The following is a 19,539-nucleotide window of genomic DNA, read 5'->3' on the forward strand; positions in this document are numbered from 1 at the left end:
GTGGAGGGGAGATGGGAGGTGTTGGCATGGGTTGTGCTGCCAGGCGTGTGCCAAGGCTGGGATGTGCCGGGTGCAGGGGAGCTGCAGGGGGAGAAGGAGTCATGGTTAATTCTTTGTGGAAAGGATTCTTCCCTGTGAGGGTGCTGAGGCGCTGGCACAGGGTGCCCAGAGAAGCTGTGGCTGCCCCATCCCTGGCAGTGCTCAAGGCCAGGTTGGACACAGGGGCTTGGAGCAAGCTGCTCCAGTGGAAGGGGTCCCTGCCCGTGGCAGGGGTTGGAGCTGTAGGAGCTTTAAGGTCCCTTCAACCCAAACCAGTCTGACATTGTATGAGGATTCTATGATTGATTGTTTGCAGAGAGCAGGGATGATAAGATTATGATCCTTGGAGGATCTGCAGAAGGGAAGGAAGAGCAAGGTGAGTCCCTGAGCTCCCCATAGGCATTCAGCAGTTCCTTGTAGGCTGAAGGGGATGAGGAAAGACAGCTTCAGTTCCCCCCCGAACCCCACACACGTGTCCCAGCCCAGGCCAGTGTCCCCTCAACTCCAGAGGTGTGAGCTGCCCTACCTGTGCTGGGAGCCACAGATGGACAGGCAGGAGCTGGGCCTCCCTCCCTGGAGTCACTGTGCAGGACACAAAGCCACATCAGTGCCAAGCCCCCATGTCACACATCCCATCCCACCTTGGCTGGACCACCACTGGCTCTGCTGCCTTTTCTGTCCCTGCGAGATGCGCCTGGCATCCAGGCAGGCACAGAGGAGGGGCTGGATGTACCCTCACTTGGTACCTGAGCTGCTACTGAAAGTGATGGAAAAATGGGCTTTTCCCTTCCAATCTGAGTTCCAGGCTCTAATTCCTTCCCCCCAGAGTGAGCCAGTTTTCCAGAGCCTTCACAGCCTCACTGGTAGGCAGAGACCTATAACTCCTGGGTGAAACAGGAAGGAATCATCATTAAAATGCCTGAGGCGTCTGTGAGCAGGGCAGAAAGGCAAAGATGAGGCTTTGCACCCCAAAGCTAGCACAGTTCCCCCAGAGCTGCCTCTATCCCAGGTAACTGCTGCATCCCACCTGGCTTTGACTCCGGAGCAGTGTTACGTGGTGCGAGGGTCGGAGCCAGCGTCTCTCCTGGTCTCTTCTTCTCCCTCGGGATACCTGGGGACAGAGGAGATGGGTGAGCTGTGGGCAGTGGTGCCAACTGCAGCTCTGTCTCAATGAAAGTGGTGACTTGCTGCAAGAAAAGGCAGCTTTGAATCAAGGAGGTAATGACAGAAACCTCCTTTTCCCCATGTCCCCCTGGCTCTGCAAAGCAGCCTGGAGCTGCAGGGAGAGCAGGCACCGCAGCTCAAATCCCACAAGGAATTGCTGCAGCACATTTTAGCCTGGAATATGCTGATTTTATCCAACAATTCTTCTCTGTTGTTGTTGTTGTTATTTTTGCCAGGAAATAAATAAATCATGCAAGTCCTCCATCACCCTCTCTCCAACCAGCTGTCCCTTTATCACAGCCCAGCCTTCCCCTGGGCTTTGGAACTGGGTCAGTGAGCAACATCCAGCAGTGGTAGCTCCCCACTGAAATTCATAGAAAGCAGAGATGCCCCCTGGGTGCTTTGGAGTGGCCCAGCTTTGCCTTTGCAGCACCAGTCTCGGCCAGGCCTAGTGGGGTGGCAGGAGAAAAGGGCGACGCATCGCTTCCCTGCATCCCTCTGCCACGTCAGCGCTCATGGCTTTGCATCTTTGCTACCAGGTAGGGACTGGATGTCTTTGAACCTCTATCCCCAGGCAAAATTGGCTGAAATGAGCCATTAGGCTCAAAAGCCATCTCTGGGGAGCAGTGACATGTGTGTGTGCATGGACACACATGCAGAGCATAATTGCCTAGTACTTGCTGCCCATGGAAACCAGGGGAAAGAGGGAGCAGCTTCACGCTGTGGTTCTTGCCCTTGCTCTGCTTTCAGTGTTGTTCTCTGCCCTGTTACACCTGATGGTAAAAGGGAATTGTGCTGCCCTGGTTGGCGACCAGGTCTTGGGACAGAGCTCATCTCATCCAAAGGAATGTGGCTGAAACAAGTCCAGGAACCTCCTTAAGCTGCAGAAGGAGCCCTGCAGGGAGCAGAGAGGTGGTAAACCCCATCCCCACCTCCAGATACCCAGCTGGCTTTCCCACTGCTGAAGCACATGCTCGAATTGGGGGTCACTCTCAATAACTTGCTCAGAAATCAGAAGGAGAAGCCAGAGCCACTCTGAGTCACTGGGATGTTGTTACCAAGGACACTAAGGTTCCTGAGTTTGAAGAAGAGATTAATTACATTCTACAAATAGACATTTTCTGTGCACTGAAGAGCAGCAAGAGCTGGTTCTTTTCGCGTAGCTCATTATGTATCAGCAGGTAGTATTGTGACAGATGTAGGAATCCAGTCGTATTGTCACTTGGGTTTAATCATCAGAAAGCTTTCTTCCCCGGGTCAGCTCCTAGTGAGGATTTGTAATATTTACATAGCACTTGGGGCTGGCTTCTTTATTGCTGGAGTCTGGATTCGCTCGTCACTCTCTCATTATGCATGTGCCAGTATTAATTGCATTTAGAAATGAGATTCCAAAGGCAAAGTGAGAGCTATTTAGACCTCCATTCAGCTTGAAAGCCAGCAGCCTTCTGTGTGACAGCTCTCGAGATGTTCTTGTGCTCGGCTTTCTCTCCAGCTGAAAAGCAGGTGTTGGAGCGGGTTGGTGCCGGAGCCACTGTATCAGCACTGCCTTTTGTGCATGCCCAGACATTTATATAACCGACAGGATAATGACTCCGCAGAAGTGGCACAGAATTGACCCTTCTGGTACTGGATTCAAGCACAGCAAGGTAACGAGTGGATCTGCTCAGCTGCTGTACGGATAGAAGGGGGAAAGTGATGCTAAGCCTGGAGATAGGGGTGTATTTCACTTGCCGGTGGCTTTGGGGGTTATTTATCAGCTCAGCTGTGCCTGCAGCACTTTGGAGCTGTGTTTGTGGCCTTGCTGATGTATTTAAGCCGTGCAGGAATTCAGCTGACACTTGTCTGTGCATGCCTGCTGCGCACTGATTGCTTCAGCAGCACCAGAGATGCAGAGCCCTGCCTGGGCGGTGGAAACGAGGAGGCCACGTCCTGTGTCCCAAAGGGAATGAGGCTGGAAGGTTAAATCCCATGGATGCCAAGCTACCAGCTCTGTTTTCTCCAGCCTGAGGTGCTGTAGAGTCTGTTCTTGCCTTGCAGCACGGTGTGTGGGGTGCAATGAGGGTGTCCTCATGGGGGATTGATCAGCACAGGCACTACACGCTCTCTCTCTCCATGGTGCTGGCTCCCTGTCCTAGGACAATAACCCATTGGAGGCCCAGGGATTCATGTCCAGCCTGTTTGTGAGGGGGCTGAGAAAGCAGCAGTCGAGGCAAATCCATGTTTCACGTCCCCAGAGCACTTCCTTTGGTTTGCCATAGCAAGTCCCTGACCCAATCCCTCTCCAAGAGCACCCCATGGAGAACACATTCCCTCACAGACCTGGCTCTTCCAGCAGGCTCCTTTGGGTGCTCAATGTCCCTGCATCCCCTGTGCTGGACCAGCACCAAGACCAAACCTTGGGCTCTGAGTCAGCAGCATCTCTACCTCCCAAACCCACACACGCATCCGGAGCAGGCAGTGGGGAAGGGCCTGGAGGGGAAGAACATGAGAAAGGCAAACAGAGCAGGCACCCATAACCAGCCCTGGCCCCTGGCCAGCACCTTCTCATTAAATAACACAGAAACCAAAGGATAAATCACTGCTTGCTGAGGAAACCCAAGTGCTGAAGCCCAAGGAGTCCCCCTCGACCTTCCTATCCCTTGATGGGAGGTTAGCCCAGGGTTGGTGTCAGTTTGCTTTCCAGCTCTAGTGAGATGGGGATAGCAGACCCCATGGCCAGGTTAGGAGGAAACCTTCAAACCTCCCTTTCTGAAGGGCGTCAGCTGGGTCCGGTGGCCAACCCTGACCCCACAGACCCACGGCTGAGCCCTCCAGCCCTGTGAGTGTGGGCCAAGGACAACCCTCACTGTCCCTGGCAGCCTCAAGGCATATAAATAGAAGATGAGACGTGAAGGAGGTCAAATGGGCAGAGGATTTCACATAATCTGATCTTGCCTGGGCTGTTCATTTGTGTCCTTTGCCCGGGACACACGCTCTGCTTCGCACACGGGGACGTCAGAGCCAGAAGGACGTTCCTGTAGGGAGGCAGCTTTATCCCACGGAACATGTGGGCTCCTCCTGGCTTTTTCTTCACTGTGTGCTGCTTTTCAGGGATGTCTTTAACCCAGGAGTCATCCAGACCAGTGCACATGGGGCAAGTCCTGGTCTTTCTTGCCGTATGGGGTCCTGGTGCCAACCCAGCTTGAGCCTGGACCTCACCAAACTCCAGTTGGATCAAAACTGGGTTGAAGCTCCGGTGCTGTTGGTGGTGTGGAGGATGCTTCCTGCCCTCCACCATGCCCATCTGAAGCATCGGTCTGTTCTGCCTTGGTCCCCTCTACCACTTCCCCCGACCCTGGACAGCAGCACTGGCTTTTCTGGCTTCTGCTACTTCTCTTTTCTGAAATGTGAAAGGCTGGAGACTAATTCCCTCCTGGTATAAAGCTGTCAGTGGAACTGCTCTGATTTATGCCAGTGCAGAGCACGGTAAAGAGATGAACATCTCAAACAGAGCAAGTAGAAAACCTCTTCATGGCCACTGGTGTTTAATGGTGAGGGCAATTAATCACCTTAAGGACTAATCTAGCGGCATGCAGCTTCTCTGTGGGCTGGTGCCTTTGCACCCAGACCGGTGCCTGTCTGAGAGCTGCAGTGGGACTCGGAGGGAGCCTCTCCAGCCCATCCAGCTGTGAATGTCCTCATGCTCCCCAGGTCCATGCCAGGAAACCCTCTTGCCAAGTCCAGGCTTGAGCTGCTGGTGTGGGTACCGGCCCACTCCATCCCTGCATTGCTGTCTCACCAGCCACACATTGATGATGATGGTGATGGTGAAGGCAGTCCGATACAGGGTCTGACCAGCCTGTGGGATACTGGTTTAGACGTGGGGAAGTCGTGCCTCTGCAGGAGTGGAGATGGCCCAGGCAGCCCCAGCATCCCTGCCAACCCCAGCTCCTTCGGCTCCGAGGTTTTGTGCTTTCCCAATGCTTGCTCCTAGCAGCAAGGACAACAGTGGCTGAGCCATAAACCAGCAGCCCTGACACCTTCTCCCACACCTGCACGCTTGGCTTGCAGTGACCGGGTGCTGAGCCAGCCACAACAATGTCCCTGCACCCCTGTCCCTACCACCCTGGAGGCAGCTCACGCCTGCTCCTATGGCTGGTTCTGCCACCACAGGGCTGCCAGCACCAGCGGCATCACAGCCCGTGTGCAAGCCCTGCAGCTTCCCATGGAATGGACCTGCAGGAAGGCAGCTCTGCCAGCCTCCCCATGCATCTCTGCTCGGAGGGAGCCTCAACCTCTGCAGCGAGCTCGTGTTTGCTCAGGCACTTGATGAGTCTTCTGTTCAGGCAGTGCTGCAGGTAGCGCAGGGAGAGCCAGGGGCACACAGGGCCTGCCTCGAGTCTTGTTCCCCCCTCCCCTGCCTCACTGTCTCACTAGGTGCCAGCTCGACCTCCGCACGCTCACGGCTCCAGTCTATGCTAAACGGGTTCGCACATCTCCAGCAGAAACTGGCGCTGGAGCAGGCGGCCCCATGGCACGCGTGGAGCCAAGCGGGTGCTGAACGGGAGCAAACCCCCTCCCGAAAGGCACCGGGGGAAGGCGCAGCCGCCGGCAGCGTGCCCGTGGCCCAGCGGGGATGCTCAGAGCAGGAGGTGACCCCGCACACCCATGGTGGCTCTGTCACTGCCGCGATGCGGGACTGCAGCAAGTCCCTTCCCATCTGCTGCCTGCCACTGCCTCGGAGCCAGGACGTGTGTGCGGGCACAGAGCGCGGTGCAACAGGGCCGCGGCTGCCGCGGGGTGGCTGCTGGCTCTTCTGAGAGCCACCGTGTCGCTGATGCTCTCAAGCATCCTCTGCACCCAGATGCTCATCCAACCCCCCCAGCATCCCAGGGACCTCCCCGGGGCTGTTCCACACCAGATGAGGGTTTGGCTGCTGGGTGTCGTTGGCAGCCTGGTGATGTCCCCACACTGAGAGCACTGCTCAGTCTCCTTCACAGCTCAGGCATGAGGACACACAGGCAGCCAGGCTGCTTGCCTGGATGGGCAGCAGGATGCTGGACCACTCCGTTTGTAAAACACCTTGATTGGTGTGGGTGAAAGCATCCCAGGAGTTCAACCCTGGCCCTCCACACCAGAGAGACAGGAGCAATCCTGCATTTCCTCCTTGCTTGTGCTGATACAACAGGGAGGAGGTGACTCCTTTGTGCCCAGCACAAGGAAGTGGTGAATGCTCCATCCCTGGCCAGAGTGGACACAGGGGCTTGGAGCTTGGAGCAAGCTGCTCTAGTGGAAGGTGTCCCTGCCTGTGACAGGGGCTGGAGCTGGAGGAGCTTTAAGGTCCTTTCCAACCCAAACCATTCTATGCTTCTATGATTCTGTGTCTCCTGATGTCACTCAGAGGACTGAAACTACAGGAAAACTACCTCTAAAGACATCTCTTAGGCTGAGTAGTGAGATCCTCCATCCCAGGGCCTCCCCTCACCCACTTATCCCAGCCCCAGGGAGCCAAGAGGATGGGAAAGGGATGGGAAGAGAATGGGAAGGGGATGGGAAGGGGATGGGAAGAGAATGGGAAGAGGATGGGAAGGGGATGGGAAGGGGATGACAGAGCACGTACGGTTCGACTCTGTTGGAGAAGCGGCGCCGCAGGATCATGACCAGCGTGCCGAGGAGCAGGGCTGTGGTGCACATGGCGCTGCCTCCATCCCCACGCTCCCGCAGGCTGTCACCGTGCCCCCTGGCCCGGCACCCCGGCGGCTCTCCCCGGCACCCAGCTGAAGGCTCCCAGGGCTGGTTTTGAGAGGGATTAGGGCAGGATCCGATGGAATTAGGTGACACACAAGGACGCTCTCCTCTGACCTGTGGGCGGGAGAGAGCCAAGCGGCTGCTCCGTGACCCCTTGAGCACTTAATAGGTTTTGGCACGTGGTGCTCCTGCCCCAGCTGGTCCCCAGGTGACCTGTGATGAACCAAGCCCATTCCCACCCCGACCACCCCACTCCTGCCCCAGGGCTGGGTGCTCCCCTCTGCTCCCCCCTTTCCCCTCTTTCACCACATTCCTCCTTTTCCCTTTCCCTCCAGCTCCTGCGTTCCTCCTCCTGTCTCAACCCCCTCCCTGGCTCTGCTGATCTGACAGGCTCAGACCTGCCTGCAGTTCCCCATGGACACCTCTCAGGCAGCTGATCCAAGACCTTGCCTGCATCCTCCCCTCGCTCAGGCTGGGTTTGCCTCCTCCTCCCCACTCCCCCATCACTCAACAGCCCCATCACACACCTCCCTCCAGGACAGTGCTCTGGCCCCACAGTCTCCTGCACTACCTCTGTGCCCATTGTCTTCCACTTTCCCTTCCCTGTAAGCTCCTTAGATGTCCCTGCCTGAGGGCAGTGAAGTGTTTTCACACACCTCACCCCAGGTCAGTCCTTTTCGACTCAAAACGCATCTGGAATGGAGTGATTTGGTGGGTTTAGATTGAAGAGAACTGGGAAAGCAATCACTGTAAGAGAGAGGGCAAGGGGACGATGCATGCCCATGAACACAGAGGGGTTTAATGGCGCATGGAGGTCCTGACTTGGAGAAGAGGCCCGGAGCAGGCAGGAAGACCTGGGCAGTGGCTTCCCAGGCAGCCATGGGTCAGACAGGGGCTGACATGGGGCTGATGCTGGCCGCAGCAGAAGGAAAAACCCCAAGCTGGGCATTCCCGTAACTCAGCTGGAAAACAGCTTCTTCCTGCAACAGGCTTTTGAAACCAGAACCGAATCCAAGCAACCTACATCAGTCCAGGCTCAGTGACCGCTTGGGTCTGAAAGAGAGAGCAAAGCTGAGCTTCCCAAGGAGCCTGCCTTTCCACCCGCACCCAGCCACGGCCAGAGATGCCCCAGATCCAGCCACGTGGGCATGTCCTCTCCAAGCACTCCAAACCCTAAACCCAAGGCACGAGCAGCCCTTGAAATCTCAGTGAAGCCAAATCCCTCTAAGCCCGTCCAGTAAACAGTCCCCATCCCTGAACGTGGGGGTCAGCCAGGGGCAGAGGGGACGGATCAGCCTCGCTGCTGGCGCCAGTGTGATGGGAAGCCTTGGGGAGAGCAGTGGAAGAAGCAGCCCCAGTGTGTCCTGAGGCCAGCTGGAAACGGGAGGGAATGATCCCTTCCCAAGGGGAAGTCCGGCCGGAGGGCACGGAGCTGCCTTGCACAAGGCACCGGGGGGGTACGGGGCAGCCGAGCCCTGTGTCCTGGTTGGAGCACGTTTCAGTGTGCTCTGAAGTCATGGAAGCCCCATACACAGCGCTGCTGCCGAGCTGGAGCCCAGGGGGCTGCAAGGACCTGCTATTGCCTGGCAATAGCACCGTGGCTTTCGCAGTCCCTGCAAGGACATCACTGCTGGCCGAGCCCCAACCGCACCGACACCAGCAAGGGCCCTGCTCTTGCTCCTCCGTGATCTCATTTATAACCATATGGTCCTCAGTGGCCAAACAGAGGACCCTAACCTGGGCTGCTCCACCATAGGCACAAGCCCTGGGTGCTCCCTGGGTGTGAAAGGGACCATCAATGCCACTCGGTTGACATTGGGTGACCTCAGCAGCCCAGGCTCGCCCCGCATGGGTGCGTATGGGTTCCAAACACTCTTGATTGACACCGAGAGCTGCTCGGTTCAAAGGCAAGGTAATGTGAGCAGATTAGTTAATGCATCTTGCCCTAGCCCTTGAGAGCAGGGCTGGAACAGCGAGGCAGCCTTAATGGGTTTTGAAGGCTTTTCTTTTTAAGATATGAATCAATGAAGCTGTACGGGGAGCATGGATAATGTGATCGGAATAAGAAACAGGGCTTGTCTTTGAACCGGAGCGAGGTCCCTGACGGTGTTTACTTCATGTCCTGGCACCAAATGCAAGATGACATGAATATATTAGCTTCCTGGCTTTCCTGAGCAACCCCTGCCATGCTCACACCAGCTTCAGGAAGGAAAAGAGCAGCAAAGAGAATCTGTTTGGAAGCGCTGACTTGTTTCCCAAGGACCCTGTCATCCCCGCTTACCGCTGATGGGTCCGGCTCTGACAGGGGCCGTGCTCCCGGGGGGTGGCTGGTTCCTGCTGTGGGGACAGCTCGGCATGGGGGGGCATGGAGGGGAAGGTGGTGACACCACCAGGGTCTGAGGAAGTGCAGCAGCCGGCTGGGGCCTTGCCCATGCAGCCCCGGGATGCTGGATCTGGCACCTGAGCCTCTTGCTTCATCCCTCCCGGCCGCATCACGAGGCCTTGATTTCTTCAAATCCCAGTGTGGGACTGGGGGGGGTTGAGCAATTCCCAGCATGGGACCGGGTTGGTCTGGGTGGGAAGTGCTCTCCAGGGCTGCCTTGGCAGCTTCTCACCCTGCCTGTGAGCACGGGGCAGCCCCCAGCCCTGATCCCAGGGCCCCTCTCCTCTTCCTCCTGTTCCCCGGCATTGCCGGATCCTTGGGATCCTTTGGGCTGTGTGGGTTGGGAGCGCTGTTTCTGCATAGGGAAGCAGGAAGCTGACACAAGGTTTGGGAAGGTCACAGGGATGCTGTGCTCCTACCCCTGCCCACTGCTGCCGAGGGTCCTGTCCGTGTGCCCCCATCCTGTGCTCCCTTCCCGGGCATCACCCCAGCACTGCTGCGGTCCTGCTCCCCAGAGCATCTCCCCCATCCTGTTCCCATATGTGGGTGGTGAGGTTGAGGTCAAGGTGGCCCCAGGGCTTGAGGTCCCCTCTGGGAGCTGGGGGCTCAGGGCAGGGTCCCACTGTGGGATTTGCTTTGTGGCACCTCGGTCTCTGCACAAAGCCACATCTGTTGTACTTCAGCCCCGGAGCAGACGAACCCTGTTTCCATGCAGGAAGGAGAGGGAAGGCTGGTTTGGTTTAAACACATTCCCCACCAGCTCCAGTCAGCAGCACGGCCTGAGGTCTGGTTTCAATCAGAGGAGGAATGTCTGCTCCAGCTTCGTCCCATTCCGCTTCCTGGGGCTGCCCATGGCTGGGACAGGACAGCAGCTCCTGCACTGCTGCTTCCCTGGCCCTGCTCTTCCCAGAGCGGAGGACACGGAGCTGGGGGATCCCAGCCTCTCAGCACTGCTGCTCTTTACAGTGGGTGACCGAGCACGCCAGCAACGTGGCCAGCAGCTGCGGGATTGCCCTGGGATCCCACAGCATCCCGTGTGATGGAGATGCCGGCAGTGATGCCATCCCAGCTGGCTCGGGGGGGGGTGGTCCTGTTGGCTGTACCCCCTTTTATCACCCGGACATGTCCTCCAGCCCATTCCTGCAGCAATGGCTCAGAGGCCGCAGGCACTGCCAGCACAGAGCTGGAGCATCAGGATTGCACACGGGTCTCCTGGGATCAGAGAAGCCAGGGAAGGAAACCTGCAATAAGTGCAGAGCATTTATCCAGGCTTTAAGCTAAATCCTTCCCTCCTGGGTAGCAGGCACTGCAAAGCCGTTTCCTAAAGTCTTGTTATTCCTGTTCTGGCCAGGACTTTGCAGTTAGCAGCAGGGCTGGATTAGGGGAGGGGAGAAGGGAATCATTGCTGGGGCAATGCTGGGTGAGCTGGGTGGCAACCCAGCGCTTCCTTCCAGCAGTGGGTTAGGGTGACAAGTCCAGCATCGCTGGGTGAGATAAAGCAGCAGCTTGGATGGGCTCTGAGAGCAGGATGAAGGAGGAACACCCAAGGACATGCAATAGCCCATGGCCACATCGGTGGGAGCAAAAGAGGCAGATCCCTATCGTCACCTTCCACGTCCCTGTCCAGCTCTGATGGAAGAGGAGCAGAGTCAGGGCTGCTCTTCTGGGTGCCTTGGCTTTACCACACTGACATCTCCAGCCTTATTGCACTCAGAATGCCAGGACTGCTTGGATCTGGCCAGGTTGGTGTCTTGAGGGCCTGGAGAAGGGTCCCAGCATCACACCAGCACCAAGGGCTTGGGGCAGCTCCTTCCCAAAGCACTCCCAGAGGGAACTCCTGGGGTCTTTACCCGGGGCCACCCCAGCAAATGGTGTTTGTGAGAAGGAGCTGACTTGGCAGGGGACACGTGAAGGCTCTGTGCACCAGGGAAGGTGGGCTCAGCCCCGGGGTCTGGATGTGGGGGTTCCACCTTCGCCCCGGAGGCAGTGGAGGAGTCAAGGGGGGGCTCTGCCATAATCCGCATCCCACGCACCGGGGAGCTGAAGGCTCGGGAGTTTTTGCCTTCACCTCCCACTCGAGGATCGGGAGCCAAGTACGTTCCTCACTGCACCCAGTGCAAGGGAGGAGGAGAGGCGATGTGGGAGGGCACGGCGGGAGCAGGGAAAGCCGTCGGCAGGTGGGAGCAGATCCCGCAGGAGCACGGCACAGCCCGGGAGCCCGGCCTCACCCTGCGGCTGTGCGAGGGGAGAACGGCTTGAGCAGGAGCTTCGCCTCTTCCTAGCATGCAGAAGCGATGGGAGGAGCATCTCAGGCTCCACAGTGTCCCCTGTTGTGGGGACAGGTCTGTGGGAAGGAGGTGGGAAGTAGGAGGGATGTGATGCTCCAGTGGAGAGGGGTGAGGGATCAGCGTGTTGAACTGGGATCTGAGACAGAAGCACTGATTCCTTCCATATGGGTTACCCAGGCTCAGCCTTCCCACTGGCTGTGGGAACCATGTCCTCTGTCCCCATCCCTCGGTCACCCTCTGGGACAGCGACCAAGGGCATCTTAGGCTGGGCAGGGCGAGCAAATGCCATCCCAGCTGTGAGGGCTGTCACCTCCCTCGGCACAGCACCTTGCACCAGAGGGTCACCAGATTCTCCATAGGGCTGCACAAGGGCCTGCCAGTGCAATTCCCAGCCAGGATTTCCCAGCAATGGTATCAACGCAGCATCTTTCTCCTTCTGGAACAAGTCTCCTCCTCACCCTGAGCCCTGGAGAGCCATAGTCATGGGAAACCATGGAAACGGGTGGCTGGCATGTGACAGCGTGTGCCTGCACCCTGGGCCCTGATTTATGTCCCATGTGTGTGGTAAGATGCTGAAGTTCAGGGCTGTTGGGGTTCGTTTGGGATTTTGGGGCAGAGGAGCATCACTGCCACTTCACTCACATCCCCTGTTTGTGGTACATGGGGATGAGGATGGGCTCCTGCCATCACAGAGCCCGATCCGGAGTCCCCAAAGAGGGAGGCAAAGCCTGGAAAAGGCTGGGGATCTCTCACTTTTCCAACAGTTTCTGATACTCTCAGATTTCTAAATGGAGACTCTTGGGCCAAGATGCTTGGACTGCCAGTGCTGAGGAGCAAGGGGAAGGTACCAGAATTGGCTGAAACACCAAGTGCAGAAGCTTCACAGAGTCCTTTTCTTTACACAGCAAGTAATAACTTAACCAGTGCTCCACCTGGGCTATCACCTGAGCCTTCAGATTCCCTATAGTTTGAGGGTTTTCCCTTTTGGAAGCACCAGCACTGCACTGCAGTGTTGCTCTGGTTTTAAGCTGGGTCTAACTAAGCGCAGCTGCTTTTCCCCTGCATTTTAAGGGGAGGTGATCAGCTTGGCCATGCCACCCTGTGTCCAGAGCATGGTGGCCACCTGAGAACGTTGTAGCTAATGCCTGAGCTCAGGCTGATGGCCAATGGACAGAAGACAAAGCCAAACTTCAAGCTGGCCACTGCCGATCTGATGATGTGGAAGCTGGTGGTGCTGTCACTGAGGACCTGAATGGTGCCCAACCTCCAGGCAGGTAGGGGTGGCTGCTGTGCTTTCACACCATGGGTTTGGCAGCACCCAGCTGAGCTGAGCTGTGTGTCCCCGAGCCGAGGGCTCCCAGTCTGCCCCTGTATGAATCCAGTGGGACACCCACAGCAGGGGACCGGTGGGCAGCATCTCCTCCATCTCCCTCCAGCTCTGCAGGAGCAGATGTGCTGACACTGCTGAGCTGGCTGGTTTGGAGGAGAAACATGGCAAAAAGCAGCGACAGATCTGCAGTGACAAAGCTCCAGCCCCAGATGGGCTCAGACCCCAGCCCTCAGCCTGCCTGTCCGTGTGATGCTGAGCGCACCCGGCTGCTTCCCTTGTGTCTGATCCCCCTCTGGGGGATTGTCGGTTATTACAGGTCCCTGTGGCGTTCCCGCTGTGCTGCGGGTGTTCCATCCGGCTCGTCAGGGAGCTGGGAATGGCATTTGGGTAAGGAGCAGCCCAAAAGAGCACACAGCAGGGCAGAGGGGAGCCTGGCGTGGAGGTGTTCCCGAGCTCTCCATCCCTGCCCAGGCACTCCAGAGCACGAATCTGCTCCTTTCCCAAGTGCCTGAACTCTACGTCCCTTCACAGCTGGGTCCTGCCACGGGAAGGGGAGCAAATTCTTGTCACTGAATCAGTCCCTGTGGGACGGACCTTGATCTCTTTGGGGTGGCAGAGGGATGCTGGGTGAGGGGGTGCTTTGGGGTCTCACCCGGCTCTTCGTGCAGCCCAAGAATCAGAAGCAAGTGAGGCTCTGTCCTTCAAAACACAGAACACGGGAGCACGGGGGGAGCTGAGCACAGGCAGCGCTTGGGATAACTTCAGCTCACACTTTGGGCTCTGAATTTCCTCGGAGCTGTTTACAAGGGCTGAATAAAAACCTCCCCCCCTCCCCAGCACGGAGCTGATGTTGCCCAGAACATCCCCCTCATCCCTCCCTTTTGGGAAGGGAAAAAAAACCAGGGAAGGAGGGAGGAGTGGGAGAGAGGAGGAGAGAGGGAGAAAGTGAGCTCACGTTCACACGTTGGTAAAGAGGCTGGTCTTGCGATGCCTTTGAATATTTCACTTTTAGGCAGTTCCCCATCAGTCAGGCTCACGCATCCGAGCCGAGCTGAAGCCAACTCCAGCCATGGGCAGCACCAGGAGGGCTGAGATCTGATCGCACGCAGCAAGCCCCGGGATCTTCGGCTCGATTCCACCTCCAACCCCGGCGGCAGCAGCCGCGCTCGCACACACACACACACACACACACACATTTGCACATCCCCGCGTCGGCAGAGCCGCTGAGCAAACACCTTGTCTCTCCTCCCCAGGATATACCCGCTCGCACACATCCCCCTTGCTCTCCTCCTGGCTTCCCGGAGGATCCTGCCGGCTGTTTTCCATGGAGAAAGTCCAGGGAGAAATGGAGATTGAGAGATGGGAAAGAAGTGAAGAGATTTCAGACGCAGAGAAAAAGGTGATTCAAGAGACATGGAGCAGAGTCTATGCAAACTGCGAGGACGTGGGGGTCTCCATACTCATCAGGTATTTAAATCCAAGCAAACAAGGCAAAAAAAAAAAGGGAAGCAGCACATCCAACTGCATCTCTTTATAGCTCAGGAAGAGGCAGAACAATATATAGAACCGGACTGGAATGAATGACAGCGAGTGGGGAGCTGGCTGGGTGTATTCGCTGCCTGGGAGCAGGGAGGGTTTCACAGCACTCCTCTGATTTCCACACCTTCGAGCCGGGTGGTGGCGGCGGGGGGAGCCTTGGTGGGGACTTTGGGGGAAGCTGCTGCCATCACAAAGGTCACCTTAGCCCGAGGATGGAGCTGGGGGGGGTGTGGAGGAGCGGGGTGGGGAGCAGAGCGGTGCTGGGGTGTGCTGGGGGTGGGTTGTGTGTGGGGGGGGGTGTGTGTGTGTGTCCCCGTTAGCGGATGGATGGCATCGGTACGTAGCAGGCTGGCGGGTGAAATAATGCGAGTTGGGAGCCAAGATCAAACCCAAAGCAGGTGTGACTCCCAGGGCACCATCTGTGCCTCCGGCGGCAGCGTCGGCGGGAAGGAGAGCGCTGGAGTTGGCGGTGGAAGGGGGAATGTGGGGGGCACGGGATCCTGGGAGTGGGATGCTGAACATCACCCGACGGCGTGGGGCTGGGGCAGCTCGTGAAAGCAAGCAGGGGAGATGCTCTGGAGGTGGGGAGCAGAGGCAGGTTTCTTGTGTTGTCTGGGGGTGCCACCCTTGTCCAGGTACCCTGGGAAAGCGCCGAGTGGGAATCCCATGGGGTGCTGTGGATGCCGGGAGTTTGGGGTGTCAGTGGGGTGCAGCACCCAGAGGCCGTTTCCCTTATTGAAGTGGGGAGAGGAGGATGGTGAGGGTGAGGACAGGGGCAGGCGGGATGCCCACACTGACCTGTTGGCAAACAGCAAAGATGCTCTGCAGAGAGACAAAGCTCCCACCGCCCACCCCAGGGACCAGTAAAACAGGAATCCTGCCTGGACCCGGATCCAGGAGCCTGGGTTGTGTCCTTCCCATTTTGCTCCTGCAGCCCGGGCTGAGGGCGCTGGGAGAGCCCCTCGGATGGATGCGCTGTTTGTTAATCATCATCCGAAAGTTTTCCAGGAGGCTGAGAGCAAATGGGATCCCCGAGCCCACGGGATCTGCAGAGAGCAGGGGCTGGCTCCCCTCCGGGCTCGCTGCCAGCACTGCAATGGGGAAAGACCCCTCTGCAGAGAATCCAAGATGGCATTGAGTCCCCTCTCTGCCTCTCCTCGGGCATTCCTTGTCTCAGAGCTGGTTCACAGTGGTCCCCATGGCTCCTGCTCCATGCAGCCAACCGGGCCAGTCAGGAGCTGCGACACCAAACCCACCTGGGCTGGGTTTGAAGCTGCAGTTGGCAGAGGGCTGGGGGATGAGAAATTCCTCTTTTCCCCACCATAGAGCCACAGATTAGGTTGGGTTGAAGGGACCTTAAAGCTCCTCCAGCTCCAACCCCTGCCATGGGCAGGGACCCCTTCCACTGGAGCAGCTTGCTCCAAGCCCCTGTGTCCAACCTGGCCTTGAACACTGCCAGGGATGGGGCAGCCACAGCTTCCCCATGAGCTTCAGCACGGGCCTGGCCAGCAGCTCCTGCCCAGCACCCAGGTGGAGCCATGGCCCCATGGGGACCACGTGGCCGAGCTCTGCTCCCGACTCAAACTTTCCCCATAGAAGTTTCTCCTCGAGGTTTTCCCCCTGGTGGGATGCAGCGCTGCGCTGAGGGGTTCCCCCATTGCTGTGCCACCAGGACATGACTGAGCTGGCTCCAAGGGTAAACCCTGGCTCCTTGGGAGCCTTCCTATGTTTGTCCATAACATGTGCCCTGGCACATCCCAGCCAAACCCACCACCCGCTCCCTCAGCCAAAACTTCCCTGGGATGCTTCAAGTAAGGGCTGGACTTTCGGTGCACATCCCCAGGGATGGTGGGGATGGAGTGTGGGAGAGCTCCCATCCCCTCCAGCATCCCCGGCTGGAGCAGCACATCTGCCTGCATCCCTGTGCCACGGCTCCCTCTGGCAGCAAACCCCATTCCCAAAGAGAGCCTCACGCTGCTGCCCGAGCCCTGCTCCCCCCGTCAGCTCCAACAGCTCAACCTGCTCTCCCCTGGGAAGCATGTGCCCGGATAAAGCCGCCGGGGCCGGGGCTGGGAGCACCATCGGCTGCGTTTCCCAGCTGGCATCAGCCGCCGGGAGAAGTGGGTCATGCGTGGAGGCCGCCGGGAGCCCAGGCGGTGCGGGAGGGATGCAGCCGCTTCCCAAGACATGATTCAGCAGCTCCAGAGGTCGGGGCTGGGGAGGGGGTGGTGGGAGGCTGCTGGTGCCGTGCGGTGGATGCGGTGGATGCGATGGATGCAATGGATGCGATGGATGTGATGGATGCAATGGACGTGGGGGGTGTGAGGGATGCGATGGATGTGATGGATGTGATCGGTGTGAGCTGACCCAGCACCCTTTCGGGTGCTCCTTCACAAGGTGCCAGGGGCTCAGAGCCACCCCAGCCAGCCTCCATGCTTTACTGGCACAGGGCTGGAGTTGCCCAGCACCTTGCTGGGGAAACTGAGGCAGAAAGGGACGTGCACATGGGCAGCCAAGGAGAGGGAAGGGGGGTGCGTGGCAGTGGGACCTGTTTGGTGCTACCCCCATCTGCAGAGTGATAAAAGGAGGTACATCAGTTAGCACCTGCATTTCTGTTGTTGGGGTTGTGACCGGGGAGTGGCCTGTGTCTGGTGGCAGAGGGTCCCTCCATGCTTTCCTGCTCCGACCCCTCTCCATCCATCCAGGGCTGCTGAGGGCAGGGAATGACTTTTTCCCATGTGGGAAGGGCGGCACCTCTGAATTTAAAGGGTCCCAAAGAACCTGGGGCCTGATTCATTGCCCTGAGGGTGGAGGCAGCGATGCCCACCCAAAGGCAGTGACAGGGAGGGCTGCAGTGCCCATCCAGCTCCCTCTGCTCCTCCTCTAGCCCAGCCTTTCCGTGCTTTGCAGATGGGGAAACTGAGGCATGGATTTGGGCACTGCATTCTCAGCCCTCATGGCAGTGCCTGGAGCCACAGCAAAGGGGGCACAGCGGGGTCCTGGTCTCACAGAGCCTTTGGGGGCCCAGGGGACATAAACACCCGTAATGGGCCCTGCTGGCTGAGCAGCCACCGGCTCATGGGGATCTGCTGCGTGCTTCCAACCGCCTCTAATTGACAATTTCCTCGGTGGGGGAGCTTCACAGCGGAGGAAGCACAGGCTCCTCTCCCCGCTCATCCTCCTCCTCCTCCGGGGCTATGGGGCCTCTGCAGGCTCCATCTCCCAGCCACTGCCTTAACCCTTGTGGGGCTGGAGCAGGAGCTGGAGCTGCACATCTGGAGCTGTGTGCATGGGCTGGGTGGCTCCCTCACAAGGTCCCCATGCCCCCTGGCTCATTGCTGTGCCTCGGTTTCCCCCATTGGAATTTAGGGGTTAGTCCTTTTTATAGGACCCCGCATGAAAGCTCACAGTGGGGGAGCCCAGGGGTGTGAGAGGAGCTCCCAGCACCTCTGGCATCTGCGTTGGCGCTCATTGTGCAGCACAGGAGCCCTTCATCACTCCCCAAGCATCCCCCTTGCTGTAACACAATTCATTGCATGGTTCAGTGGTGGCCTTGGCAGTGCTGGGGTCAGGGCTGGACTTGATGAGTTTAAAGGTCTTTTCCAGTCTGGTCGGTTCTGTGATTGCCCCCCCCCATGCTCCCAGAGAGCACCCAGGCAGGGGCAGCATCAGCTTGGGATCCTCGCTCCATTCCAGACCCCACTAAACGCGGGCCTCCAGCACTGAAACCGCAGCCTGTCCCGTGTCCCATCATACACATCCTTTCCCACACCCACACACACGTAGCACAGTCACAGATGTGGGACCACGAAACTCCATGGATCCCACCAGGGGATAAAGCAAAGGGATGGTTTCTGTCAGCTCCTGAGCAAATCCACACCAAATATTGATGCCGTGCCAAGGGCAGGCAATGCAACCGGCCACTGCGGGCTGGGCCACCTCTGCAGGGCTTCTCCATCACCGTTCCCTCCAGAGCCATCAGTTTCCAAACTCCCCACGTTGTTACCTTCTCCTCCCTCTGAGGAGGTGTAGGAGGGGAAGCAGAAGGACTGCCAGGGCAGAATCAGGCCCTGGATCTCGATGGCCGCTCAGTCGGAGCTAATACACCTGGATCCAGAGAGCGTGCAGAGAGCTTTGCAATACAAAAGCACTCCTTGGATGTAAGGCTTAGGTGAGAATAGCAAAGAGCCTGAGCAATGAGTGTGGCCATGCAGAAAACCCTGGTTTTGCCCAACTGAATCTAAACCCGTGGGTTAAATCCACCCAAAACTGGCATTTACAGCAATGGCCAAAGTGCTCTGGGGATGTGTCCATAGGGAAAGAAAGGCCTGTTTTTTGATGCCAGAGGGCCAGCTTCAGAGCAGAGCAGCTCAGGGAGATGCCCCTGCTGCAGTACCTCGCTGTGAAAAGGGCTCGGTGAAAGCCTCCTGTGTGGCAATGTCCCTATCCCAGGGCTCGTCACACACTTGGAATCATTGGGGTCAAGCTGCAGAGATGTTCCCCTGGAGACATGGAGCGACCAGGAGCAGCGGGGCTCTGTCCTGCCGAGCAGAACATGCAGGAGGAACCCTTCCCGAAGCAGCAGCCCCCTGCATGGGCAGTGAAGGGCTGAGAGGGGTTCAATGAGCTCTGTGCAGGAGCAGCCCCTTTCCCTGCGCTGGGTTTCTCTGACGGCAGGACCTGGAGCCATGGGGACCTGTCATGGCCAAGCGGCTGCATGGGGATCCCTGCGCACATCCCACACCTGGCATGGCCACGGGGCTGCAGCAGCTCTTGGGGTGACCCCAGAAGAGCTTTTCCCTGTCCCAGGGCTGCTCTTGTGTCTATTGCGAAGGCTAAAATGCTCCCGCTCCACACCCCGAGAGCTGCAGGGCCGTCCCCAGCTGGGAGAGGAGGTGGCGGACATCGTGTTCCCAATTTCACTGGGATTCTGCTGGAGGGGTGACAGGGACCACGTCCTTGTGGAGCTGGGTTACCCCTGCTGCACCCAGCCAGGGGTTGACTTCCACCCCCAAACCCCTCCACTGCCCCTGGGGATGGGGCTCCAGCAAGCTCCATCCTCATCATGG

At 58.1% G+C, this 19,539-nt stretch overlaps 1 protein-coding gene and 1 long non-coding RNA gene across 2 annotated transcripts in view; one reads left to right on the forward strand and one right to left on the reverse strand.

Moving 5' to 3' along the window:
• LOC133224964 (uncharacterized) lies at positions 1-14,002 on the reverse strand. Its single transcript, XR_009728981.1, has 4 exons — positions 13,887-14,002; positions 1,067-1,150; positions 566-621; positions 1-81 (listed from the first exon to the last, which is right to left on the reverse strand). It is a non-coding gene; the product is annotated as an uncharacterized LOC133224964 (long non-coding RNA).
• CYGB (cytoglobin) overlaps positions 13,895-19,539 on the forward strand; it is an 18,528-nt gene continuing 12,883 nt past the window's right edge. Inside the window, 1 exon segment of the mRNA XM_061376928.1 lies at positions 13,895-14,398. Coding sequence (XP_061232912.1) covers positions 14,256-14,398 — 143 coding nt within the window. The 5' untranslated portion in view covers positions 13,895-14,255.

This window comes from Neopsephotus bourkii, unplaced genomic scaffold (assembly GCF_033783945.1).
Source record: "Neopsephotus bourkii isolate Nb327-2 ecotype Australia unplaced genomic scaffold, CSIRO-AGI_Nbou_v1 NB_1749, whole genome shotgun sequence".
In the NCBI taxonomy this organism is placed as follows: Eukaryota; Metazoa; Chordata; class Aves; order Psittaciformes; family Psittacidae; genus Neopsephotus; species Neopsephotus bourkii.